Source organism: Danio rerio, chromosome 22 (assembly GCF_049306965.1).
Source record: "Danio rerio strain Tuebingen ecotype United States chromosome 22, GRCz12tu, whole genome shotgun sequence".
In the NCBI taxonomy this organism is placed as follows: domain Eukaryota; kingdom Metazoa; phylum Chordata; class Actinopteri; order Cypriniformes; family Danionidae; genus Danio; species Danio rerio.
Genome location: NC_133197.1, coordinates 25,934,550 through 25,962,494, shown reverse-complemented (window position 1 = coordinate 25,962,494; position 27,945 = coordinate 25,934,550). Strand labels below are relative to the sequence as shown.

Below are 27,945 nucleotides of genomic sequence, written 5' to 3'. Positions count from 1 at the left end.
GCTGTGGCAAGCCTGGATTAATAAAGGGACTAAGCTGAAAAGAAAACGAACAAATTAATGAATAATGTAGTATGCTATTATTGAGTCACAAGATGACGCTAAACAGTCAGGAACAGCAGAGGGCAGAAAGACTCAAAGATTTGTGATATATATGAAGACAAATATGATATTGTAAATATCCGTATATAATATCAAATCAACAACACTTGTAGTCTGACATAACGTCTCTAACTGTGTCATACATATAGATGGTTTAACCTGATTGGTTATAACATAGATCAACTTGAAATCTGCACATGCGTACAATTAAGAACAAAATCTCAGGCAACAAGGCAACAAGAAAACAAAGGTCAGACAAAACAGGAGGATATTTCTGTGGTCAAGAGGACGAGAGGGGAAAATCAGTGCCTTCAACATAGCGCACGCACACACACACGCACACACACACACACACACACACACATCAATTTTAGGATGTCTTGCTCTCTAGCAGGCTTTTTATCAGGACAGTAAAATAAACAGCAGACATGTATGACACATTTATGGAAATATTCTTTAAGTTATGTAAAACTGTAAATATAAAAACAAATAAACTATTGGGTGATTCTGCAGCTTTGTCAAATCAAATATCAGTAGAAAATGTCAATAAATATATAAATGTCATATAAGTGTAATATAGATACATGTAAACATTCCTCCACAGCTTTATCCAAGAATGGGTCTTGCTCATCATCCTCCAAAAAATAATCCACTACAGGATGTGACATCATCATTTGGGAGATTTATATCATATTAGCTGATTTCTGTTCTGAACGGTCTGGAGGATAATTCATCAATGCCTAGATCATCATTTGATCAAAATTACACTTTAAATACACTTTAAATGAGCTTTATTGCTCATTTCAATGCCTCATTGCTGAGTAAAATGTTTTTTTTTTACAACCACAAACAGAGCAATAGACTCAAAATAATTAATTATTTTTTTGTTAAAATTTTTAATAATAAACACCAACACACAAGTCAAATACATATTTTTATTAATATTATTATTGTACCTTCACATTTGTTAATAGCAGACTACAAAACTGTAGTAGCCTGTACTGCATTTCTGTAACATGAAATGTCCCTTTGAGTCTCAAGAGAACATGCAAACACAAGATATAAACAGCGATTGCACAAACCATCGTCTTTCACTTTTAACACTGTCAGCGGCTTCTAGATCACTTTAGGAGAGGCTGTCAGTCTCCCTATGATGCTTCCTGCGATACTGCAGTCAGACTCCCACACTTGACTGTCCTCACTGGCTAATAACAGTCAGAATAATTGCTACAGTAGCAGAGAATACAAAAGGAAATAATGCAGAAGAGCAATTAAGGCACTTGACTTGTTTGGTTTATTCTGTCAAACAGACGTCCCTTCTTTCGAATCTTCAGTGTCCTGTAAACATAGTTACAGACTGGATTAGACATTAACTTATCAGCATTTGATTCCGTCATATTAACATTGACTCAGTATATGACACTATAAGATGGAAGACTAACTGGCCAATACCTGTGGTTTAGCTCCAATAATCACTTAACCAGTTTTGTGTCTCATTCAGAAGTGGTGATGTCATGCACAGGTGTTTTATCAAAGACTATAGCTGCATCCATCATACTTCCTTACTATATAGTACGTTTGAAACTGTATGCGAGTAGGATGTTCAAATTCATAGTACTGGAAATGATTGAATGAGTGAATTAGATTTTCCTTGACTAAATTCTACATTGTGGATATAAAAGGGATATGCTGTGTTTACACGCACATATTAGTGATGTACCTGTTCCTGCAGGCTCTTCCCCTTGTCTTTGTCCAGCAGCTGCTGTGCTTCAGTGTCTGTCAGGCCGAGGTCTGCCATCGACTGCTTCTCCTCCTCTGGTTTCTCCTGACAAACGCACAAGAAATAAGGCAAATAACATCACCAGAAAGCAGAGTGCATGATTCTGCTGGTTTAAACCTGACATGTTTTATAGGAACCTTCAGCTCTACTGTTGCCCTTCTAAATAAGATCCTTGATACACTTACAAAAGTAAAATTGTAATAATAATTATTTAATAAATGAATAATTCTGACTTAAATTGTGTGTGTGTGTGTGTTTGTGCATGTGTGTATGTATGTATATATGTATGTGTGTGTATGTATATATATATATATATATATATATATATATAAAAAGTAAAAGTCAACAAAAATGCCTTAATCTTTACTTTTATATTATTATAAAATAAAATTCAGCCCAAAATTAAGGCCATACAATATACAATACCAGAATACAAACTGAAAGTTAGTAAAACACACCTCAAGATTTCTGAAGTGTAAATTACAGTATAAACATTTTCCAAACATTTACATTAATACAAAAAAAAATTAAGAAAAATCAAAATTACATTTAACTATAAAAATAACATGAACCCTTGGAGTTTAAAATGAAATTAAGAAAACGTGGAAAAAAATAAATTACAATTTACATTTCAAATGAAATTTAATTGATTAAAAATAATATTTTATTTTTAATTATTTTATAAAATAATGTTCAATTACTTGCAGTTTAAAATGAAATCAATCCTAAATGAACTTAAATTAATTATTGTATTTTTTAATTTATTTTTATTTTGGTTCCCGTTCATTTAGGATTCATTTCATTTTAAACTGCAAGTAATATAGCATCATTTTATTAAATAATTTTATTTTAAATTAATTATTGTGATTTTGTGTTTTCATTTTGGTTTAAAATAAAAATTCATAAAATGATGCTAAATTACTTGCAGTATAAAATAAATAAATGACCAAACTAAACGAACTTAACCCAAAGTGAAAATAAATACAATCACAATAACTAATTAAAAAAAAATTTATGATTAATTACTTGGTTTAAAATTAATAAACTGAAAAGGACTTAATTAAACTAAAAAAAAAAAAATAATAAAAAAAAAACAAAGTTAAAATTTATTTTAGACCTAACCGGTTAACAAAACCACATAAACCATCTCAACAAAGAAAAGCAACAAAATACTAAAATCTTTTTAAACACAATAGAAACAAGCCCATCTTAGACAACTACTTCATATACATAATAATATAAAAAGCTAATTCAATATTCAATAAACTTAATAGGGACAAAAGCCAGTCAAATGAATCCGTGTTATAAATAGGGTGTTATAGTTTAGTTTAGCTGTTCACCATCTGATGTGGAACAACCTCTTCTGTCTGCACTTTACTCGTCGTCTCTTCCAGCTGCATTTTCACCTGTAACACATGAAAAGTTTCATCAGTTACAATACAATAAATACAAAACAAGCATGCCAGAAAGGAAAAACTGTGTTATTCAAAGTATTACTTCAGCAAGAATCATTTATGAATGACAAAAGTGCACAACACACACAACATAAAGACAGAAAGATGTTCAAACACTGACCTGTGAAAGTTCAGCTCTCTGTTGCTGAGCGTCTGCTTGTGCTGAGAGCAGCTGTGTCTGAGTGTCTGACAGTAGAGTCTTCAGCTGAGGAAAAACACATTCACACATGCTCACATTACTGACAAACCTGCTTCACTTAATTTAAACTGATTAATACTACAGTAATACAAGAAATAAACTAGAGAAAAAAATAAACCAAAGTAAAAGAATATATGAAAGAGAAAAATACATTTGGAAAAAAAAGTAACAAAACTTATCTAAAATACTCCTAGATTACTGAAATGAAAACAGCATTATTATTATTTTTATTATGGTTATTATTATTAATAGCTAATAATAAAAAGGGCATTCAAATTGAAATTGAAAATTGACTAACAAATTAAGTGCATCAAAGATTTGAGGAAAATATAAATATAAAATACATTCAAATGAACAATCCAAAAAATCTGAACTGATAACCACACTAAAACATAATATAAAACAAATACATGTACAACAAATACAAACATCTACTTAAAATCACATACAAACATACACTTGTTTTCACTAAAGAAAGAAAGAAAGAAAAGAAAGAAAGAAAGAAAGAAAGAAAGAAAGAAAGAAAGACAGACAGACAGACAGAAAGAAAGAAAGAAAGAAAGAAAGAAAGAAAGAAAGAAAGAAAGATCAAATCAGGGTATCCTGGATTTTTATTTTAGAAATGGATATTGAAAAACAAAACGAGCCGTTAGGTTTTGAATTTTGAAATGAAAAAAAAATGGCTTGTTTTTCTTTTTGATGGTAAAAAAAAAAAAAAAAAAAAAAAAAAAAAAAAAAAAAAAAAAAAAAAAAAAAAAATCGAAGAAACTAAATTCAAAAATGAATTGATTTTCCTTTTTGATTTTGAATTAAAAAAAAAAAAATTCCAGAATACAAAAACTTGTTTTTTTATATTCTAAAACCAGATAGGCCGACTCATTCACAGTGACTCAATGCTGCCACACGCAGGCTAGCCTACTATAGGCTTTTTTTTTTTTACTTAATAATGTTTTAAAGGGAATTGTCTTGTGATAACAGGATTTTGTGCAGACATATTTTCATTAAGAAGGCATATTTCTCGTATAAAGGCCAGTTATAGATGTATTATTTTAGTTAGCATGTTTTAAATGAAACAACATTTATTTTGACATTACATGCAAACATTACGTTGCTAAACTGAACACTTTTCTAAAAAGAAAGTTTTAATATTGTTAACCATAACAATCTTCCCCTTCCCGAAGTTTTACCAAGAATCATTTCAAGTGAGGGAGGCATTAAAGTTAAAGAAGTTTAACAAAGAAGTTTAATAAAAAAAAATACCTTTTACAACATTATTAAGTGGAATAAATAGGCTAGCCTGCGTGTGGCAGCATTGTGAATGAGTTGGCCTATCTGGTTTCAGAATATAAAAAAAACGTGCCTTTTTCGTTTTTGTTTTCTGGTGATTTTATTTTTTGTTATTCAAAATAAAAAAAAATTAAATCAAATCATTTTTGAATTTTGTTTTTCACCATCAAAAAGAAAAACGAGCGTTTTTTTTTTTTTTTTTAAATTATTTTCGTTTTAAAATTCAAAAACCAAAATCAAAAAACGGCTTGTTTTTTTTTTTTTTTTTAATATCTGTTTCTAAAATTAAAATCCAATGACCAAAAGATACACTGACTAAGAAGCAACCAAGAAAAGAAAGCAAAAAAAGCGAGCAAGAATGAACAGGAAGCAAGAAAAGCAAGAAAAAGCAACCAAGAAAAAAAAAAAGAAAGGATGAACAAAAAAGCAAGAAAAGAAAGCAAGAAAGAAAAAGAAATAAAGAAAGCAAGAAGAAATGAAAACAAAGCAAGAAGGAAGAAAGAAAGTACGGAAACAAAGAAAGCAAGAAAATAAAGCACGAAAGAAAAGAAAGAACCAAGGAAGCAAGCAAGCAATCAAGAAAAAAAAGGAAAGCAAGCTAGAAAGAAAGGAGCAAAAAAGAAAAACAAGAAACAGAAACAAAGAAAGCAGGAAAAAAAAACACAAAAAAATACAAGTCAAGCAAGAAAAGAAAAGAAAAGAGAATAAAGAAAGCAAGAAAAAAGCAAGAAAGAAAGAAAGAAAGAACACTAATAAAGAACAAGAAAGATAGAAAGAAAGAAAAAAAGACATTTTTTTTTTGTTTTTTTTTGAAAAAGTAGTAACGGCAGTGTGGTGTTTTACCTGAGCCATCTCTTCTGCATACATCTGGCTGATGGTTACTGACTCCAGCTGTTTCTCCAGCTGTGCTTCTAACAGCATCACCTGGCCCTTCAGCTGCAGGAATCGCGAGATGCAGATGCAGAATGTTAACATAAAAATAAAACAGTGGTCATGCCGATTTGCTACTGTAAACAGAAGCTCACAACTCAAGTTCTTCTAACTGGTCCACTAAAATTGACAAGAGCTGTGTGTGAAAAGTGATTTTTGTGCAAGGTGCTTGTTGGAGATGTCATAATTAAAAAATAACACATTGGAATAAAAAAGTGCATCTCGACTAGAGCAGCATCAACATTCTTCCAAACGTCTTCGTTTCGATCATTTAAGGCGTTGAAATGAAAAAGATGTCAAATGTAGGCACTAACCTGATTTGTGTCTTGTATTTCAGCGTTTATCTTCTCTATCGTCTTCTCCAGAATCTTAACCTGATCCAAGGCCTGTGTGGGAGATGTACAGCTTCAGGATAACCGTCTGATTTAGTAAACACACACAAATCCAGCAATCTTAGTGAAGGATGCTCTTACTGTCTGTTTTTGCTGTTCAACTTCTGAAATCTTGGACGTCCACGAGAGCTCGCCGTCCTCCACACTCTTCTGAAGAGCCTTCAACATGCCCTCCTGTAATAAGTTTTTAATAAATACACAACAGAAATACATTATTAATTAAAAGCAATGTTCAGTCAGTAGTTTCTTCTAAATTAATCACTTCTATCTGAATTAGACTTAGATTATATTATATATTATATTACTCAAGACGATCTGCTGCAGTTTCAACAGAGCATCAGAATGGGGGAAAAAAAAAAAGTGATTGAAGTGACTTTGAACGTGGCATGGTTGTTGGTGCCAGACAGGCTGGTCTGATTATTTCAGGAACTATTGATCTACTGGGATTTTCACGCATAATTATCTTTAGGGTTCACAGAGAATGGTCCGAAAAAGAAAATATCCAGTGAGCAGCAGTTCTGTGGAAGCAAATGCCTGGCTAATGCCAGAGGTCAGAGGAGAATGGCCAGACTGGTTCCAGCTGATAGAAAGTCAACTCAAATAACCACTGGTTACAACAGAGGAATGCAGAAGAGCGTCTCTGAATGGGCAGATGGGCTACAGCAGCGGAAGACCACACAGAGTGCCACTCCTGTCAGGTAAAAACAGGAAACTGAGGCTACAAATCGCACAGGCTCACCAAAATTGGACAATGGAAAATTAGAAAAACGTTGCCTGGACTGACGAGTCTTCATTTGTGCTGCAACATTCAGATGGTAGGGGCAGAATTTGGCATTAACAACATAAAAGCATAAATCCATTCTGTCTTGTCTCAACAGTTCTGTCTGGTGGTGGTGGTGTAATGGTGTAGGGGATGTTTTCTTGGAACACTTTGGGCCCATAAGTACAAGTTGAATATTGTGTCAACGCCACAGTATTGTTGCTGATCATGTCCATACATTTATGACCAGTCTATCCATCTTCTGATGGCTACTTTCAGCAGGATAACATGCCATGTCAAAGCATGAATCATCTCAGACTGGTTTCTTAAATATGACAATGAGTTCACTGTACTCAAATGGCCTCCACAGTCACTAGATCTCAATCCAATAGAGCACCTTTGGGATGTGGTGGAACAGGAGATTCGCTTAATGGATGTGCAGCTGGCAAATCTGCAGCAACTGCGTGATGCTATCATGTCAATATGGACCAAAATCTCTGAGGAATTTTCCAGTACCTTGTTGAATCTATGCCACGACGGATTAAGCAAATGTATATTTTAAGTGACACCTCGTGAAGCCCGTTTCCACCATGGCAAAAATGAAAGATAACTGCAACCTTTTGCCATTCTGACATTTGTTGAACTTTTTTTTTTGGTGGGATTTTTAGCATTTATTATGATAGAACAGTATGGAAACACAGTAAACGAAGTTGGGAAAAAAGGCACAAAAATTTAAAAGCCAAAAATTCAATTGAAACACTGAATTGCAAGATATGAACTCCAAACTTTCAGATATAAATTGAATATTGAGAGACGCTTACAGAGTTATGAGACAAAAAGTCAGTATTGCAAATGGCCATATGAACTTGCAATTGCTAGAAATGGTGGCAGTACTGTGAAAGTTTCTAAAAGCTTTTCCAGAAGGTTATAAGAAAGATTACTTTTATTTATATATAAAAAGAAAAACGTTCACAAATGTCAGAATTTCCCAAAATCAACAGCTTTAGTTTGCTGAAAATTCTGACATTTGTCAGTTTATTTTTTGGGGGAAAAAAAAAAAAAAAAAGTTCACACTTAGCTGATGACTGATAATAAAGTGTGTTTGCATGCAGTGCCAGGAGAAAGCCCTGAGCTCATAAGATCCTCGAGCTTGAGGCTCCCTCTCGTTTGCAGGGCGAGAGGAGAGTTTAAGCTCAGGTAGATTGAGAACTCCTCAACTGTTTTTAGCTAATGACCAAATAGGAATTGCTAGGAGGAGATAACTGCTGACTAGGAGCACAGCTATGGTGCCAATTAGGATTAGTCAGTTAACTTAAGTCACATGTTTTTGGATAGTGGGGGGAAAACCCATGCTAGCACGAAGACAACATGTAAACTCCACACAAGAACATCGACTGGCCTGGTAAGGAATTGAGCCAGTGGCATTCTTGCTGTGAGGCAAGTGCTAACCACTGGACCACCGTGCTACCCTATCAAGTAAAAGGGAGGGGAGGAGTAGGGGTGGAAGGGGGGATTCTGAAGATGAAGGTAACTAAGGTAAGAAACTCTGGTTATTCATAGCGAGTTATGAATCATCCAATTGGTGAATCATGTGTTAGCTAACCCGGGACCAGCCGTGGTCAATCAGAAGCACGTGATCCTCTCGAAATTAGTTTAGAAAAAAACTTAATAATAATAATAATAATAATAATAATAATAATAATAAACAACTTGCAAATTTTCATTGTATTACTTACAATTCTGAATCTATTTTTTGCAAAATTCTTCCAGTTACGCGTTAAGCAATCTTGCTATTTAGACCAATTTTTTTCCAAGCAATTCTTTTGCTTTATCTGAAGAACTGTAGCTTTGACTTTGTTCATAAATCTCAAACTGTGATTTTATAGGCGATCTTGAAATTCTGAATTCTTATCTTACAGTTTCATATTTGTGTTTCCCTCAGAACTTTATTTTCATAGAACTATAAAGCTTTCACATTTTTCACTCCATTCCTCACATTTCTTTCCTTAAAACTGTGAAAATCTCAAAATGGCATATCATAAACCTGTTGCTCTGAGGAAACATTATCTTTAACTTTTCTGAATCCTCATTTGAATGTATCCGCCAATAGTGCTATTCATTTCACAGCAAAACTGCTTTCAAAAAGTAAAGCACAGCTTATATACTGTATGTTTCCATGATAAGCGTGTGCCCGTACCGTTTCGCTGAGTGTTGCCCTGTACTGTTCACACTCAGCCTGAAGCGTCCTCTGATTGTCCTCTGACAGGGTGAGCTTCTGCTGCAGATCCTGGCAGACATTCAGACGAGCAGGAGACATGAGCAGAGAACAACACTGCATTTCAGCTTTGCATTCATGCAGATGATCCCTCACCATCACATCGGAGCTCGCCGACATGTGTTCCTGCTCTGCTGGACTGTGTGTCAGGCTCTTCTGTGCTTCATTTGTGAACGCCTCTAGCCAGTTTGTCTACAATACATACAGTTAAAGTCAGAATTATTAGGTTATTAATTAGGTTAAATAGGCAAGTTAGTGTAATTAGGCAAGTCATTGTATAGCAAGATATCTATCTATCTATCTATCTATCTATCTATCTATCTATCTACATACATATATTTATTTATTTAGTTATTTATTTATTTATTTATTAAGGGGGCTAATAATATTGATTTTTTTTTTTTTTTACAAAATGCTTTCATTCTAGCCAAAATAAAACAAGAATTGCTCCAGAAAAAAGGAAATACTGTGAAAAATGTCTTGCTTTGTTAAACATCATTTGGAAATATTTGAAAAGGAAAAAACAGGGGGTGAATAATTTTGACTTGAATATTGACTTGAATTTTGTCAAATGTACAAACATTTAATAAAAAAATTCAATTCACAAATCATATTTAAAAGGGACATGAATTAAGAAATTCAAATTTCCTTGATCTTTTGATATATAAAAGATGACTACCATAAAACATACTGTAAATCATATTAAAGCCAATCTGCCAAAATGACAGATCATGAAAGATGAAAAAGGTCAGACATTTTTATTTAGCCCCATCCACCAATGCACACTATAATAGGTAAATAAGAGCAAATGAACTTCTGCATTGAAAAAATAACAAATCTTAAAAATAAACTAATTCTGGATGAACTTTATATTTAATGAACTTGTGTCAGTAAGAATTTGCTGTGTTCACCTCATTTTAGCATAGAATTATTTCACAAACAAGCTTTCCATTCCTATTCAACATGCTATTTTCTAAAATATTGAAACTAAAAGACAATGCTGTGCCTGACTACATTAGTTCTAACAGTAGCATCAGACGACACAATTGCAGGTCTTTTCATTTCTGTTCACTAGTGATTGGTCTGTTATTATATGATTTATCATTTCATTTGTACTCGTTATTCAAGCATTAAGTTAAATCACATATACATCTATGAAAGAAGGAGTTTAAATCAGTGGGCATACAGCTGTCCTTTCTAAACATTGGGAAATAAATTCTGAGCCAATCATTCAAATGATGGTTACAAATGAAGGGGGTCGGACTGTTACCACCATGAAATATTTCTCTTTTCAAAATATCATATCTCAACTTTCTTGATGTGAATGTATGTGGATTATAGAGGATGGCACAAAATAAACATAAGTGCAAGTTTGTCATCCATTTACTTGAGATAAGAGCAATCCCACCTGATGCGTTTCTATGCTGATGTGAGGGAAGAGTGTCTGGAAGGCGTTTCTGGCATCTGTCTGGAAAGAGCTCAGCTGCTGCTCAACTGCACTCTACAAACACAGAAACCTTTGATCAATCAATGAAAATAAACCAGATCACAGAATATGCTCTAGTGTTTTAGCCTACTGCAGCGCTTTGAAGATCTTGAACACCTCATTCTTTATGGTTGATCTTTATAATACAGATTTACAATGGACAGCTTCATATTTTAACAGAATGTTTGTGTGTTTGTTTAGGGGGGGAATTCTCTGCTTCTATTATTATTTTTAATGAAACTGTCTTTGATATCTCAACAAAATATAATGTTTTTAGGGATGTCTTTATAGTCTTTAAATTATGCACTAAATAAGAAATAAAATGAATTCTCCGTATTTTAACTTTCTCCGCTCTCTGAATCATACATTCAGCTTCAACTATCATGGTTTAAATATGAAAGTTGAAATAAATAAGTCTATTTTTGTGTTTACACTAAGTGAAATAAACTTTCACATGAAACATCCATTTTCCTTATTATTTCTAATTTCAATAATAATAATAATAATAATAAAACAATTGTGTCTGTCCATATGTTCTGGTCAACTCTGTTACATTGTTTATTTAAAGAAAAGGCTTAATCTTTAAAGCACTTGTGGAAAAAGCATGAGACTTGTCATGTCAGAAAACAAGGCATGCCCATAACGCACGTCCAAATATGGTACGCCCCTGGATTAACATCTGTGTTGATCCTGGAACATCATTTTGGTTAGAAAATGTAATCTATACCCATTCCCTACCCTTAAACCAATCCATAACTGAAAATTAATTCCAAAATCAGAGGGGAATAATAGTTGGAACACAGTCATGTACAAGTGCATAACCCTAACTGTAAGCCCAAACTTAACATAAACAGTAGACATATCCCTTAATTCTGATTGGCCGATTGGAATGTTGTTCCAGGATCAACATAGATGCAATCTAGAAAAATGACCTACTTGGTGAAATCAGGTTTGCGCCTCATAATTCCCCCCCTCATTCATTTGTAAAAAATTCTTTAGAATGTATTACATTACTGTGTAGATAGATTAATAATGTCAACTACATTTCAGTAAACTCCTCATTCAGTCTTTAAAAACAATAATATGATAAAAATAAATAAAATTCTGCCTTGGATGTGCTGTGCAATATCTGGTTTGAGATTATAATCTTGAGCTAAAGCACAACACGGTGGAAAACATCAACTCTATTAAAGTAGTCGTCAACTTTGTTATCGTCAGTATAGCCAACTCTGCAAGACAACTCTGTTATAGTCATCTGTTATTAATCTAACGTGCAGATGCTGACAACAGACGAGGATCCACACGCAGTTTATTAATCAGAGTAGTCAGTCAGGCAAAGATCAAACAGGCAGCAAACTGTAGCATAAGGGTAATCCAGAAACAAAGACAACAACAGGTGAATGGTCAGTACAGGTGGCGAAAACAAGGCAAAGGGTCAAAATACAGCTAAACAAGAAAAGACAATAGGGTGTAACACAGAGGTCTCAAACTCAATTTACCTGGGGGCCGCAGGAGGCAAAAGTCTGGGTGAAGCTGGGCCGCATAAGGGATTTCACAAAAAAAAAGTCCTCAAATGTCATTATTAACAGTTTTAATTATTTCTTCTGAACATGAAGTGTCCTGAACATTAATAGAACATTGAGTGAAGATTATGAACAGTTCTTCTGAACATGGCATCTTTTGCCTACTCCTTGCTGCCAGAGACTTGACAGCGCTTCTTCTCACAAATCTGAACCACATTTGGCTTTAGAGCGGAAGCAGTTGAGACGCTCAGTATGGCTTGAAGATGATCATCATTAAGTCTAGACCTGTATTTTGACTTATTGAAGTCCTAGAGAAAAAAGTGGGGGAACTCACTCAAAACTTCCATTCCCTCACCTAAAAAAAAGGCGTATATATGTATAAATAAAACACCCCCACCCCACTCACATCAGTCTGTACCAGTCTGTATCTACCTATAATAGATATACGATGCAGGGCACACATAGGGCTCAACCTGTGCAGAGCACATGCCCTTTTTAGTCTTGCATAGAAAGTGCCCTTCCAAAATGATCAAAAGTGCCCCCGCGACGCAACACACCCTCGGTCCCGCCCTTCAGTAGGCGCGCGATAACACCGCTCTTGAGTACGCGCGGGACAACACAGTTGATCAGAACACGCGCGACAACACGGTGGGCGGGGAATGCCAGTGACCGCTGTGTACGGATAGAATCAGCGGAGCGGGGAGCGCTCTCTCTCCCCGCTCCGCTGATTCTGTCAGTGTACAGCGGTCGGCGCGGGCCACAAAATATTGCACTGAGGGCCGCAAATGGCCCGCGGGCCGCGAGTTTGAGACCCCTGGTGTAACAGATCACGGTTAATTCAATACGGATCACAACCCACAGTTCGCAATGCATGTGACCCGCGGATTAATAATTTTGACAATACGTCACCTTAGAATTATAAGGTTCTATCTGACATTGTCAAAATTGAGTTTTTGAAATTCTTATTAAATGATAACTTATTTACATTATGGCATGTTTTTCTTTTTATAAGTGGTTTTCATTTTTAGAGTTTTTTTTTTTAAACAAATGTTACACACATACTGTTTACTATGGAACGCAAAAACTTTGAAGCTCAATCTCTGAAAATCATTCAGAACGCAGAAGGAGGGAACCTTATAATTCTATGGTGATGAATAATCTTATCAATTTTTTTTTAATTTGCTGGTTAATCTAACACTTATAACAACTGCAGAAAGATCACCTCCCGGGTCATTCAAATCACGTATATGAAAGCATTTTGGCTTCCCTGTAAATTGTAATGATGATGGAATAAATGCTTTATTAAGTATCAATTAAATGGTGTTTTCTGTCAAGGCTCGTTTAGCCTGCATTAATGCATTGTGTACAGCTGCACAATTAAATATTAAATGATTGTGATCTCAATTCAAACCCGCACACCATGAATGATAATGACTTGCATACGTTAATTGGTCCAAAACACTGCATTCAAATCATTCAGTTTACACATTTTCAGTTAGTTATTAAAAATTAAACACAGAAGTACTGGAATAACAGTTTATGGTTCAGATATAAACACTGAGGTTTATGGTGGAGATTAAAATAGCTGTTTAATGCAACTTGACGCTGGTGTTGTGGCAGTTTCATCGTGTAACCAATAGGGGCGACAAACCATCATCAAAATTATGTCACTGAATAGGTTTTCAATAATGATACACTGTTGAATCATTAATTAAACCAATATAATACGTTGTACAAGATGTGAGATTTCTATATTTAGCATTATCAGCAACAGTAGCAAAGGTCATTTTTCGTATTGAATATTTTCCTTTTTTCCAGCTAGTTCTTTATTGGTTTAGTTTTATAAAAATTACAGGTTCTAAGTTTTGTTTGTTAAAACCAATGGTTTTTGCAGTAATAATTTTTTTATACATGACATTTGTGCCCTCCCTGTTTTTGCTGATGCGAAAAATGGTCTGATCTGTGACAGTAGTGTAATCCAAACTGTGAGATTTGTCATCCATTACACCACTACAAGACAAGAAGATGCTTCGTAGAGTTACAGGATAACAAGCAAAGTGTGTGTGCAATATGAGTGATGAATAAATATTCAGTTTAATAAGTCCTTGATCAGCTTCTGGGTGTGTAATAATCTGAGAACCGAAACAGATGCGTGTATGAGTTACATGATGGGATTTGTAGTTCTTAAGATGACAATTGTAGTCCAGGTGACAGTGCATGTTAACCAGCAATCTGTAAGCCTGGATTGCGATCGTGACAACAGGTTTAAAGAAGGTAAATAATTATTTTACATAAATAATTGACTCTGTTTACGGCAAGTTATACATTCATTTTAAATCAATCCTGTCCAAGGAAAAAGAGCAGAAAAGCCGCTACCTGTGCAGTCTTGGCTTGGCTTAGTCTTTCTTCACTGAGCCTCTCAGCTGCTGCCAGAGCCTCTACCGCAGCGTAGTTCTTCTCCCGTAGCTCCTGAACACATACACAAATAATATGCCACATTTACTCATTTATGGACATATGGTTGACCAGGTAGTTAATAGATGCATCCCAAATTGTACACTTACAGTATGCACTACGCCCTTTTGTAGTATAAATAGTGTGTTCACATGGAAAAATCTAAAAAGAAAAGCTGCACTCTTAAAAACCCTGATGGTGTACTTATTTAACTGTTAAAAACGCTCAGCTTTGCTCACATTGCAGAAGGCAAAGAACTATCAGGCATCAAGATTGGAACACTGTATTTATTTTGGATTGTGCAAGCAAAATTCTGGTGAAGGCGCTTGTAGTCATGACAGCTACTATTTAACATTTTAGTTATTTTTTTTTTTAAAGTTTGACTTTGTATGACAACTGTAAAATGTCATTTGCTATTTGTTCAATTGGAAAATGGTGTGATTTTGAAGAAGAAGAAGAAGAAGGTTGGTACAGGTAGACAGACAAATAAGTAAACATCAACTAATAAGAATGCTATATGGTCAAAAAGGATGGGTAGATATGGACAGGCACACAGGAAGTCATGGAATAGTGGGTTGGGATATACAAGTAGAATACACAAGGAAAGACTTGCATTGCTCTTGGCCTTCATTCGTTCCATCTCTTCTTTAATCTGCTGAAGTTCCTCCTCCAGCGAGATCATGCGAGCGTCCTTCTCCAGACTGATAGCCACACAAAAAGTCATTATCAGATGCAACCAGGAAGAAAAAATAAAATAAAATAAAGACAGGTATATTTAGAAAATGAGCGATAAAGAAATCTCTTACTTCTCAAATGGTGGCTCTGCTTCAACAGTATTAGTCTAGAAAAAAAATATGATAGATTAATGTATGACACATGCCAATATTGTTCATTTACAATATGCTACACTCACGCTTTCCATCTTCTCCAGCTCAGCCTGCAGGGAGGCCACCAAATCTTCCTTTTCTTTCACACTGAGGGAGAGATGAAATGTATTTTCTACAAATCCGCTACAAAATACACTTAAGGAAAGAAGCATCAGGTGTACCGTTTACCTAGTTTTAAGTTGTTGGATCTCTGTGGTGTACTCTCTGCATCGAGTGTCCGCCTCATTTACCCTAAAACAGGTCAATGTTTGGATCAGACATAAGAGAGAACACAGATAACAGATTAAGTCTAATATTTAATTATAAAGATAAATCTAATTGATTAAAAAAAAATGAATAGTCCTAAAATTATTTTTACCCCTGGCAGCATTTGTTCAAAGGTATTTAAAAAAAAAAAAGCAAGCAAATAATTTTTCCATAATGTTATCTCTTAAACAATCTTATTAACTTTTGAGAAAAGTCTACATTTCCAGTCAAAAAAAAAAAAAACTTGCTTATAGTTGAATAAAAAGTTAATTTAAGAATTTGCCTGTAGTATATACAGAATCGAAATATGTATATTTACTGTAATACATACTGAACTTTACTGTAATAAATAGTCAAGCCCCCAGGGATTTTTTTTTGGCTTGACTGCAAGTATATAAATAAATTACAACATAACATTAATGAAATCAATAAAATACTAATTTAAATAAATATGAACTTTTTGTAATTTACTGATACACACACACACACACACCATATAAATCTATATTGACAATACCTATTCTGAGTTTCCTCAGCCTGAGCTCTCTTTACAGTCTCAAGCTCCTCCCTCAGCTGAGTAAGCTCCACCTCCAATGAAGTTAACTGCTCCTCCCTTTCTTTCAGACTGCATAATACATCAATTAACACTATTAAATTTTGAAAACAAAACTGTAGTGGCTCAATCATAGGATTTAAACAGTCCTCGATCTCTACCTGCTCCTCAGCTGTTCAACCTCCTCCGAGTTGATCTTCTGTACACAATAAAAAATAAAAATAAATAAAATCGGTTTGAAAACAGTTAGATACACTATAGTATCGGACACTAAAATTGCTTCTTTCTACACACAAATATGTGTACCTGAACTGTTGCTTCTATCTCCACAGTGGGATTTTCCTGTGCTCTCAGTATCTCCAGCTCTTCACATCTGTTTTTCAGCTCTGTCTCTGTAACACGCATGCGCTCCTGGAGATCTGTTTAACAAAAGTATCCATTTTAAAAGATACCAAAACACGAAATGTTGCAAATATATGAGAACTCAGTAAAGGGAATAGTCATATTTGTATCAAATGATGCATGCTTATGTGAACTGACCGGCGAGGGTCTTAGCTTGCTCTTTGGCTGCGTCTACTTGAGTTTGTAAATTGTTGCTGCCCTGCTGTGCCTCTTGGAGTTCCTCCTTGAGTTTATCCAATTTCTTCTGCAGAGCCTGCTCTGTCCCAACACAGGATGCCTAAACACAGGCATGGAGGTTGTTTAAAGAATGGACCAAAAAGGCACCCTAAAATTAGTCAATAGTTTGTGCAAGAGACCTTACTTTCAAGTCATGTGGGTTTGGAATTATTCATTTTCAACCCTCATTTTTGTACTGTTCAACAAAAGACATTATGAAGAATGTTGGAAGTCCTTCCATAGTATTTTCTAACTAGTTCCTATGGTAATTATCATAAGAAACTTTTTTCATTTTGGGTGAACTATGCCTTTAAAGGTGCAGTATGCAAGTTTGACACCCAGTGGTTGAACTAGGTATTGCACACCCGGATAAAAACATACGCAAGTGCAGGTTGGCAGATTGATGACACCAACAGCAGTGTGTCTGACTGTCGAGCCTAAAGGCTGATTGAGGGCTGAATTAAACAATGTTCAAAATAAAAGCAACGGCATGCGATAGAAGGAATATTTTCCATATTGAAAGGAGAAATTTATATTTTAAAAATGGTTTATTTCTTGCAGCTGAACAACAGAAAACTGACAATGACCACCTAATGTGCTTTATCCAGTGTTGAATGCTAATAATGCGAGTTTGAATGCCATTTCTCATGACATTTATTGCTATAAACTGAAAGCTGCAGATAGTTCACCTCAGATCTTGAAAATAAAATAAACCGTTTGAAATTGAACTTTAGAACTGTGACCGTGCAAGTCAACATATATCAGTGATTCAGCATCTACATTTAATAATTTTAGAGGTTTAATGTGTATTAATTTGATTATAAACCTTACCATTTCGTTGGAGTGCAGTAAGTGCACTATTTTGTCCTCCTGAATAGCTTTTCATGTGGTGCAAACAGCCAAGTTGCTTATAACTGCCAATCTAGTCACAAAGCCTGTTGTTACGACACAGGGTTACAATGTAACCTGCTCACCTAATGTTTAAGCTCATAATATTTATATTATTTGCCATTTAACCCTTAAAGACCTAGATTTATTTTGTGGGCACCTAATGGGCCTATATTATTATTTTTTTTTTAAAGTAGTTTTATTGTTATTTTAGCAGTCAACCTCAAGTGTCATATATTATTTTAAACAGGAGAACCTGAAGCTTCAATCTGAATCATTTAAAGGTCCAGTCTAAAATATTTTTTGGCCCAAATCATATGAACAGAAAGAAAATACTCCAGAATTTTAAGAAAAAAGTTTTTTTTTTTTTTTTTTTTAAAGTAGCATTTTTTAGTTATCACAAACAAAACCTCATTAAGTTTTTTTTTTTCTTTAGAAATACACGCTGTGATGTTTTATACTTCCAAAATAAATTTTGTCTACATCCACCATTCCCTGAGCAAGTTATAGCAATTTATTTCAATGTTATTCTAAGGTGTTTTTCAGTGGGGGAAAAAAATAGTGCATTTATTTACTGAATGTATTTGCCCAAAAGTTCTGGGAATGAACTAAACAGAAAGATTGTTACAAAATAACAGAACACTAATAGAATACATAATATATTTTCAGTTACCATAAATAACACCACTTACAATGAACAAGTAAAAAATAAGAAAATAATAAATAATGCATCAAAGTCTAAATAAACATGGTGCAAATTCTCAGTAATAAAATAGATATAAATATTTACTATTCTGTAAGTAGTTACATAACTAAACTAGATTCAATATGGACCATCCTTAGGTTTTATGTTCCAGCATGGATTTGGTGTTGATCCTGCTGCTTCTCAACTCAAACAGACAAACAGCCGCACAGTCATTTGCGTCCCTTGAAAAATGCAAGACCAGCACTTCGTCTTTGCTGTGTCACTGTTTTGTCATGTTTTTGTGCTGTTATGCATGCAAAAGTACTTAGTATGAGAATTACTTCATGCAAAACTTTTTTTTTTTTTTGCATTTTATTTAGCCGTGCGTAAATGTGCAGCCTATTTCTAATTCCGGGTTGTTCAAAGAGCTGATTGCTGGTCAACAAAGCGAAACCTATGCTTATTGGTTGAGAGAGAGCGAGTTTGAACCAATCTGGGCATGGAGGAGGGACAATGCATCAATGCATCATGTCTGGTTTGTCCGGAGACACAAGCCACGAGCGTTCCTTTGTCAAATCAGCGTTGTCGAAATGTGATGACGTAACCACACTGATTCCGGAGCCATGAATGTAATGTTGTACAGTGATGGAAAGCTGAGACTCTTTTCTTTATGCCAATCTTTGAATTGTACGGATCGGATCAGTGGATCAAAAGTTATTAAACGTTTAAGAACAATACTTATTTTTAGCCGCGGGCGGCTGTTTCGGTCTCTGAATCTTCATCTCTGAGTCTGCTACTGTCCATTTCAGTAACAGACGCACACTTTGAGAGCACACTTTTTGAATTATGAAGTTTTAGACCAAGGCAACACGGATTGCTGAAATATAATTGGCTAAACTGGCACTGGGTGAGTTAAATGACCAAAACAAAGACACACGTTCCAGCACGTTACGCACATTTTCAAAGTAGAATACATGTCTCTGACTTTAGCATTACTTTTCCAATAAACGAATGAAACAATGTTTACTTAGGATGTTTCTTAAATATCTGCAAACATATTAAGGTATGGCGAGTCAAAAATTTACATACAGCACCTTTAATAATTAAAAGAGATATCTTTCCGAAACATCCGAAGTGGAAGTTTTTTTAACCCCTGGGCCCGGTTTTTCAAAAGTAATCCACTAGGATTTTGGATAAGGGATTGGATCAAATCTTGAAAATGGGTTTTTCAAAAGAAAAAACGGATTACATAATCGGATTAGATCACATAATCCAATCTTGGTTTTGATCCGGATCACACCTTTAGTTTGGGTTTTTCAGACATTTTTTGTAGGATCTGGATCACTTTGATCCAAAAAACCTGGATTAAACTGATCCTATCAGAAGGGTGGATTTAGCGTGGATTTCATGCCCAAAACGTAATGAAAACTTTAAAAATTTATTAAATATTACTATTTTTGGATCATGCAGTATCTTATGAGATACTATTTCTTAATAAGGTTTTAATTTTATTAGTTGTTAATCCGTCAGGCTATAGTGATTATAGGCTTTAACATATTCAGCCTTTCAGTATAGGCCTACAGCAAAGTAGAAAGAGTTTGGCCTCATAAAATAATCCCCCAAACAGCTGTCAAACTTGACCAAAAACAATACATTTTATTCTGTCACTAATTGATATATTCATCAAAATGGAAAATATTTTTGTATTTAAAATATTTATTAGTGATGCATGCAATGATTACATTGCATTGAAGCACAGCTTCATCTGGCAGAGGAACAACTGACTCTAACCAAACTGCACCAAACGAAGGCCAATGAGATCCGCCTCCTAAAGGCTACACTCAGACAAGCTGCTCTCTCCACATCAGATGATGAAGTCTGAAATGTTTTTGACATTAAGTCTTTTTTTTAAATTTACATCTTTATTTGAAACTGATCATAAATATTCTCAATGTACAGTGTTGTAGATTTTAGATGAGCGGACTGCTGGAAGAGGATGGGGTGTTGTTTTTCTTGTTTTTATTATCTATTATTATTATTATTTTAATAATAATTAAATTTTCTTAGTTTTCATTTCAAATAGAAATAAAGTTATATCGACCCCACGCTGGCTATTCTACTTGTCGCTCTTTACATATCTATAGTTCTACATTGAGATGTCCTATCCTGTTTGAGCACTGGTTATCCAGATTTAGTTATCCTGAAAAGTTCCTATCCGGATCAGATTGATCCATTCCGATGTTGCTTTGGAAAAACTGGCTCAAAAAGTAAGCTGGATTACGTAATCATGGATTGCAAAAACAGGATTACTAAATCCGGATCAATTTTATCCGGATTAAACGTTTTGAAAAACCGGGCCCTGGTGTTTCCATTTTTGCAGAGCTAAACTAAAATAACCTGTACTAGAAAGCGGGCTCACTTCCGGTGGTGCTGCACTGCTGGTGACACGGGCACATGTTGCTGCTGAAGTTTTTGTGTAGTTATTTTTTAAACGTACTAGTATATTTTAATTATTTAAATTTTGTAACTGCTGTATTTTGTATTGTTTTTATTGAATGTCTGCAGCAAAATGGCGATGCCCATAACAAATTTCCTGTCAAGGACAATAAAGTTTTACTACAGCTTACTACTACAACTACAAAAAAGCGTAAATACCAACCCACAAAACAGCATGCACAAACAGACAGAAATGTGCTAAGAGTGGAATAAAAGCTATCTTAAAAGACAGATAAAGGCATTGATTTTAAAGACTGTAAAATGGTGAAATTGGTATCTAGAACTGACTTGGTACAAAGACCACAAACACTTTAGAAAGAGGAGATAACAGTAAAGAGGTCGGGTTTTACTTGTGTTTGTTTTAACTGTTCTTCAGCAGCCGCCAACTTGGTTTCAAGACTCTTCCTTCGCTCTTCCTCAGACTGCTGAGTGGCTGTACGCTCCTTCAGCTCTCGATTGAGACGCACGCAGTCCTGGCGCAACTTTGCCAACTCTGCATTTTGCCTGTGCACAGATTCACAGAAAATAAGCAGATACGACATTGCATGCCAGGAGGCAAGGTCAATATTAGATTTGGTGTGCATCTTTTATTCGAGTACTTTTGCTACTTTCATTTACATGAAGCAAAGAGGAAACAGGGAATTGATGGGGAAGAATGAGATGAGAATGGGATCAGTAGATAAATAGTTAGATTTCAGTTAGTGTCTCCCACTTTTTTTCAATGTTAAATTGTTCCCTGAAATCAACATTGTTAGTTGAAATATTATCCAAAAAAATGGTTTTGTATGCTCATTAATATCCAGAGAAACAACCCCTAGAATGTAAAGAGCTCTGAGCTCTGTTCTGACGTTTTATAAATAAAATATACTGAGCTGTTCACTTGCATATTTTGCCTCATTATAAACATACTTGGCAAATTCTGACAAGCTGTATAAAGATAAGACGCATTACTGCCGGTCTCACATAAGTAGACTCTACTCCTCTTGCCTCTAATGTTTTCAAATGAGTCTCACATACTGTACATACTGTTTAACACAAGCATACATACCATTAAACATTAGCAATTTTGTAATTTCACAAGGAAATGTTGGTGGCAACCAAACGATGCCTAGGCATCCACAAAAATAATTCAGTGTGCAACGTAACAGTTGGCGTTTTGATTGAATTGGCCAGTTTCGACTGTGATTTTACACTAATGGGATTTAAATAAGAACGAGAAAGCATTGGTGTTTGGGGCTCATGACATTGTCATTTCCATGTACTGTACTCTTAATACTCAGCTATGCCTAGTTATATCCCAACCTTTATTCTACGGCACTTTTAAAAAGTTGCATTTCATGAAAGAAGACAAGAAAACTTGCTGAGATCATACCTGCTTTCAGCCTGGCTAGTGGCTTGATTGAGGGCATCTCTAAGAATAGAGTTTTCCTGCTCTAAGCGGGCCAGTTGGGCAATCGGCCCGTTCTCTAACTGCTCTTGAAGGCTATGGATCTGTGGCCACACACATAAATGACACATTCAATACTGCACATATCTGCATACTACACAGAATCGCAAAAATCAGAGGGGCTGGGGATTTCTGACCTTACTGTTGAGCTGTTGTGACTCGTTGACATGCTCCTGGTAGGAAGTCTGCATACGAGCCTGTAGAGCTGTAATCTCCTGACCACGGGCGCTCAGCTCAGAGCTCATACGGGCCTCTGTAGATGCTATCTTGTTCTTTGCAGTATTCAGCTCCTATAGGCCAAAGCAGTGAAAGTCAGATAAAGGATGGCACCCTGGTCAAAGCACCACATGTGGCGCTCTGCTGACAATAGTTCACTCATGTAGGCAGGTGTTACCTTGGTAAGTTCTCGAACACGCGTTTTAGCTGCAGCTACATTGCCCTGCTCAGCAGTCAACTGCTTCTCCTTCTCCTCCAGTTGCTTCTTTAGAGTTGCCAGTGGGTCACCCTTCTGAGATGCCTGCCAATGAAAGAAATGGTAGAAGAGTGATGATGATGATAGAAAGAGACAGAAATCAATGGCTGATTAGTTGTAGACTTTGTACCAGTTGCCAGGAATCCCTTCCAGCTTTCTTGCTGATGATCTCAAAGAGTTTCTGAGTCTCGGACTCACTGAACAATGCACTATTTAGACTGGAGACCAGAGTCTTATATGGTGACGGCTGAGGGATATCAACCTCCTCCACAGAAACCGCTTTAAAAAAGCCCACAGTTAGTAAGAGTATAAGTTTTAACAGCTACTATTACAACGGTCCTATATAGTAAATGCATAATTAGGGTAGCATAGGACGACTCACCTGGCTCAGCCTTCTTTTTAGGTTTTTTCTTGGTTGGAGTTACAACTTTGGGTTCTTCAGGCCCAGCAGCAACCTCGGGGGAAACTACTGCTTTCACCACCGACTCAGCAACCACTGGTTCCACTTTAGCTACAACTATAGGGACCTCCACAGGCTTGACAAGGGCCGGTTCTACCTTGGCCACCTTCTTCTTTTTCTTCTCCTTTGGGGAAGGAGCAAGTGGGGCAACCACAGCACTGACAGTGGGAGGGGCAGCACACTCAACAATGTTAGGAACTGGTTTAGATACAACTGGTTTGGGCTTAACTTCAGGTTCAGGCTCAGGAACAGCGACAGGTTGGGGTTCTGGTTCAACTTGGGGTACTGCATTGGGCTCACTGTTCTCAACCACAGGTTCAGGAATAGGTTCTGGCTCAGGCTCTGATTCTGGAAGGTTCCCATTCTGCTTCTCCTCCTTCTTCTTGGACTTGGTTTTCTTTTCAGATGCCTTTTTCTTCTTATCGGAGCGTTGGGATTGGGTCTTGCCTGAGTCTTGTCGTTGTTTGGCCAGGGCTTCCTCGTAAGATGTCTCCTTCATGGAGAATGTTGAGACAAGTGTAATGCCAATGGCGGAGAACACCATGAAGCCACCAAACACTACAATTCCCAGGGTTTGAGGGTCATACACATCCATCTTGCTTATTCCTGTCCCTCCTAATCCTGATCCTAAAAGGGAAAAAAAAAAGGTTCTTTTGGAAATCTCCAAAATGCAAAAAGATTGTTTGAAGTTCACTGCTTGCGACTTGATTTTCGTCATTAATCATCAAGAGAAAGCAGATTTTTTTTAATTAAAGCAACGATAGATTCAGACGTAGACAAGAAATTGAGAGAACAGTTTAGACAGTAATCTCAGAAAACAAAGTATAATTTGTCCTGAAAGACCCAATGTTAACATGTAGCTCCGAGTGTCATTTTGCTTATGTCTAACTGACTCACAACCGAGGACATAGATGTTATGCAACATATGCACAAATGCAGCATCAAGAAAAAAAAAAAAAAAAAAAAAAAGAAACTTTTGCCTCCTAATAGAAATATCCAATTTGCAAGCAAATGTTTCACCAGTAAGATTTATTCTGTCTGGTCATGTATTCAGCTGTTGTGCATGGACAAACAAGATAAATACACAATTTTTTTTTATAAAAAAGTAATAATAATTTTTTTTATTGATTGCACAATTGCTGAGTTGATGTTATGAAAAAGTATGCCTCTTTGAATAGTTCGAAAAATCTTTTCCTCTTGCAAGTAAAAAATAAATAAAATAAAAAAAACTTCTCAGTGAGAACAGCAACTCCACAACTTTTGCCCACTAGAGTTCATGTTATGCAACACCTCAGCGAGACCATGCTCCTCAACATTCCCTCACACACACAGTGGCGTACATTCAGTTTCCAGGGGACAGGTCTGTGTGCAGCCGACCACAACAACCTTCCCCCAACTTCACGTCTGCACTCTGCACAGTCAGTAGACTGGAATTTGGCAAGAGGGGGGGCGGGGGTCTGCCTCAGGGACTCAGGTGGTGGGAGGGAGACGCTGATTGGGCTTAAATTAAATAGCATTAAACTAAACATAAGCATTATGATTATTTATCTTTGTTTTTTATAGAACAGTGTAAAAGGAACCACAATTGATATAAAATAATGATCTCAGATGGTGATGCTACAGTACTAAGCAATCACCACAGTATTATTGCGGTACATTAAAGATGACTGTGAAATGTCCAAATACGTTACTTAGTTTTTAGCATACAACTTGTTTAATACAAAATAAATACATTTAAACTGTGCTAGGTTGTAAATAAACCTAGCTATCGCAATCAGAATTTTTCCACATTTATTTTTTTGATAAAATGCTCATAATTTTGAATCTAGAGTGAGCGGCTAAGCAGACAGGAAATGCAGAGCTCCTATATGAAAGAGACACTGCAGATCTCAGTGAAACGGGCTGCTTTCTTATGAGGGATGTTAACCCTTTCAGAAACAGTGCTGACGTTACATAATAACTGATAAAAAATTGCAGCTTAAGGCGTTCAGACTTACAACTCTATTGTCAGAGTTATTTGTCCCCTCCTTTATTGGCTTAAATAATATTCCTTTGGCTTTATACAGTTTTGATAGTTAAAAAAGTGTTTTCTATCTGAATGAAATGCCATATAACAAAGATGATAAGTTAGCTAAATATTAGAAAGGTAAACAAATTTTGTAACAAGTAAATAAAAATTTTGAACTATATTAACGGGATTCACTCATTTAATTGTTTAGAAAGATGCTATTTACAATCGTCAAAACCTAATGAACTTATTTCTGCAGATAATGAAACATCTCCAACCTTGAAAAGGCTATTTAAATCAAATGTAAAACACAAAACAAACATATGAAGCAAGCATTCGCATAATATCAGACTAAAACTATAAAGGTTATTGAAAGAATCAGTAAGGACACGTACTCCGAAGAAAAAATGCTTTGAATAAGATGACCACAATAACGTTGCACAAGTCCAAACCATCTGAACACGCAAAGTACTTCTAAATGCAACCAACAGAAGTAACGCTGCAATAAAACCACCAGCCGAGCAGGCGAACTTTTGCCAAATACTATAACAGATGCATTGGTGCTGTAAAAACACATGGTGATAAAAGGTTTGTGCTTACCTGCGGTCAAACTCACAGTGATAATGAATCGCCGCTGACTTTTGGAGTCGTGGCACTTCTTGCGATCTGGCGCAGCAGCGCCCGCCTGTGAAGCTGATACGCGGTCTGAGGCTGACACCTGATTGGGCGAACACTTGTCAATCAACGCTCTTTAAACCAACCATGTCACGCGTAGTATCTAGAAGCGGGTGGTGGGAAGCTCTGAGCGGGACGTCGAGTGATGAAAGCATAAGAAATACAAAATGAAAATTGAGGATGTAATGTTTTATTGTTTGAACACGACGTCTGCACAGATGTTCTGCACATTGGTGGCATATGACAATTAAGGCAAACGATAATTTGGTATGTGAGAAAAACTGGACAAGTGTGACTTTTTTCATATGAGTATATTTTTTTGTTTAATGAGGGATTCAAACTTAAAAGGTTAGTTCAATTTCATCATAATTACTCAAAAACTTAACTTGTTCCAAACATGTTTTTTGTCTTTTCGTTTAACAAAAAAAGATGATATTTTGAAGGATGTTGGAAACCTGTTGCAGTCTTCTACAGCGTTTATTTTACCTACTGTAAAAAGTCCATGGTTAAAGATGTCTAATATTTTCTAAATATTTTCTTTAGTGTTCAACAACTACAAAAATGAAACTCATAAAGGTTTAGAAACACTTAGGGGAGAGCAAATAATGAATAAATGTTCATTTTTTGGGTGAACAGAAAAATTTGTTGATCATTTTTTGATGATATGATAGGAAGAGAGTTCTTATGAAAGTTTACACGCTTCTTTCTTTCTATCTAAAACCCTTTAGTGAATATGTCATTGAAATGTTTGACTAAAAGTCAAGTGTTAAGCCATATGGTCAGTGTTTATCAGTGAGAGCAATATGCATGGCTTTCAATGTTGAGATTGTTCTCTGTGAGTAACAGAGCATAAGACCAATTAACATCATCATTCATGTACGATCATACTTTATATACTGTATAACATTAAATAAACATATACATACAGAATAAAAAGATATTATACTTTGCTGCTTAAGCTCAGAGTATGCATAAATGAAAGTGCATGAACTGTGCGAAGCCCTGAAGTATATGCATTACCTCTCCTGGCCATTATAAAAATGTTATATTTTGTGATAGATTGCATGCTAAGTGAGAGCACTAACCTCACAATCTATTATAGGTATCTAGCATCACTGTAGCTTGCACATACTGCGGTCTGTTCTGTTTATACAGTTATTCTTTGATTACTTTGTCAATCAACGCCCCCAAGTTACCACATTGTGGATAAACGAATTACTGCAAAGAATGCCCATGTGTGACGGGCATGTATAAAATATGCCATGGTTAATAAAATGCACCCAGCAGGCACATGACATCAACATAATATCAGACTGACGTTGTACCCGATGGTGGGGCGTTCCCTTTTGTTTGGCAATGAAAATCAGGTTGATGTCAGACCCCAATGTCAGACTGACGTCAATGTCCAATGTCAGATAGACGTTGCATTTTGGTTACTTTCTAATGCAACCTAAAAACAACCAAATGCCAACATTTTATGATGTTACAGCTTGTCGTTGTGTGGACCTTACCCCTATGACATCTATCAGATGTTGGATTTTGGTTGCCAAACCTAACGAATAAATGTCAGCATTTGACATCAATATGATGTTGGTTTAAGATGTTGGCTCCATGTTGGATTTGGTCATTTTTCAACACAACCCAAAATCAACCAAATATCAACGTCATTTTATGTTGTTATTGTATATCAAAATAACTTTGTTCTTAGGCGCTGGTGAGTGACCTAAATTTAACCTAATACTAACATCTTATGACATTGTGTGTCTGCTGGGCAAATACAGTACGATTCTGATCTCAAAATTCATGCTAAATGCAACACAAAAAAAAAACTATGAACTTCATTTGATCTTTTGCCAGCCTTCACTGCACAA

The 27,945-nt window shown here is 35.6% G+C and overlaps 2 protein-coding genes across 5 annotated transcripts in view; one reads left to right on the top strand and one right to left on the bottom strand.

Annotated features, from left to right (window-relative positions):
* Nucleotides 1-27,945, top strand: part of fam20cl (family with sequence similarity 20 member C, like) — a 265,004-nt gene that overhangs the window by 99,206 nt on the left and 137,853 nt on the right. The gene's annotated exons all lie outside the window — the stretch shown is intronic.
* On the bottom strand, nt 1,015-26,070 carry rrbp1b (ribosome binding protein 1b). 4 transcript variants are annotated; one of them, NM_199431.2, is given in 26 exon segments: nt 1,015-1,437; nt 1,820-1,924; nt 3,220-3,285; nt 3,455-3,538; nt 5,663-5,755; nt 6,064-6,135; nt 6,223-6,315; nt 9,099-9,188; nt 9,273-9,368; nt 10,585-10,677; nt 14,562-14,654; nt 15,253-15,340; nt 15,446-15,480; nt 15,553-15,613; nt 15,695-15,757; nt 16,290-16,397; nt 16,487-16,524; nt 16,632-16,744; nt 16,866-17,004; nt 21,363-21,516; nt 22,385-22,503; nt 22,597-22,749; nt 22,854-22,976; nt 23,062-23,210; nt 23,314-24,018; nt 26,000-26,070. In NM_199431.2, coding segments are annotated over 25 exon segments (2,937 nt in total). In that variant the 5' UTR covers nt 23,987-24,018; nt 26,000-26,070; the 3' UTR covers nt 1,015-1,401.

Coding starts and splice junctions, on each gene's coding strand:
- rrbp1b (XM_073936667.1), bottom strand. CDS start 23,986: ATGGATGTGTATGACCCTCAAACCCTGGGAATTGTAGTGTTTGGTGGC. Junction 17,005..21,362: donor AACAGTTAAAACAAACACAA/GTAAAACCCGAC, acceptor GCCTGTGTTTAG/GCATCCTGTGTTGGGACAGA. Junction 16,525..16,631: donor AGATAGAAGCAACAGTTCAG/GTACACATATTT, acceptor TATTGTGTACAG/AAGATCAACTCGGAGGAGGT.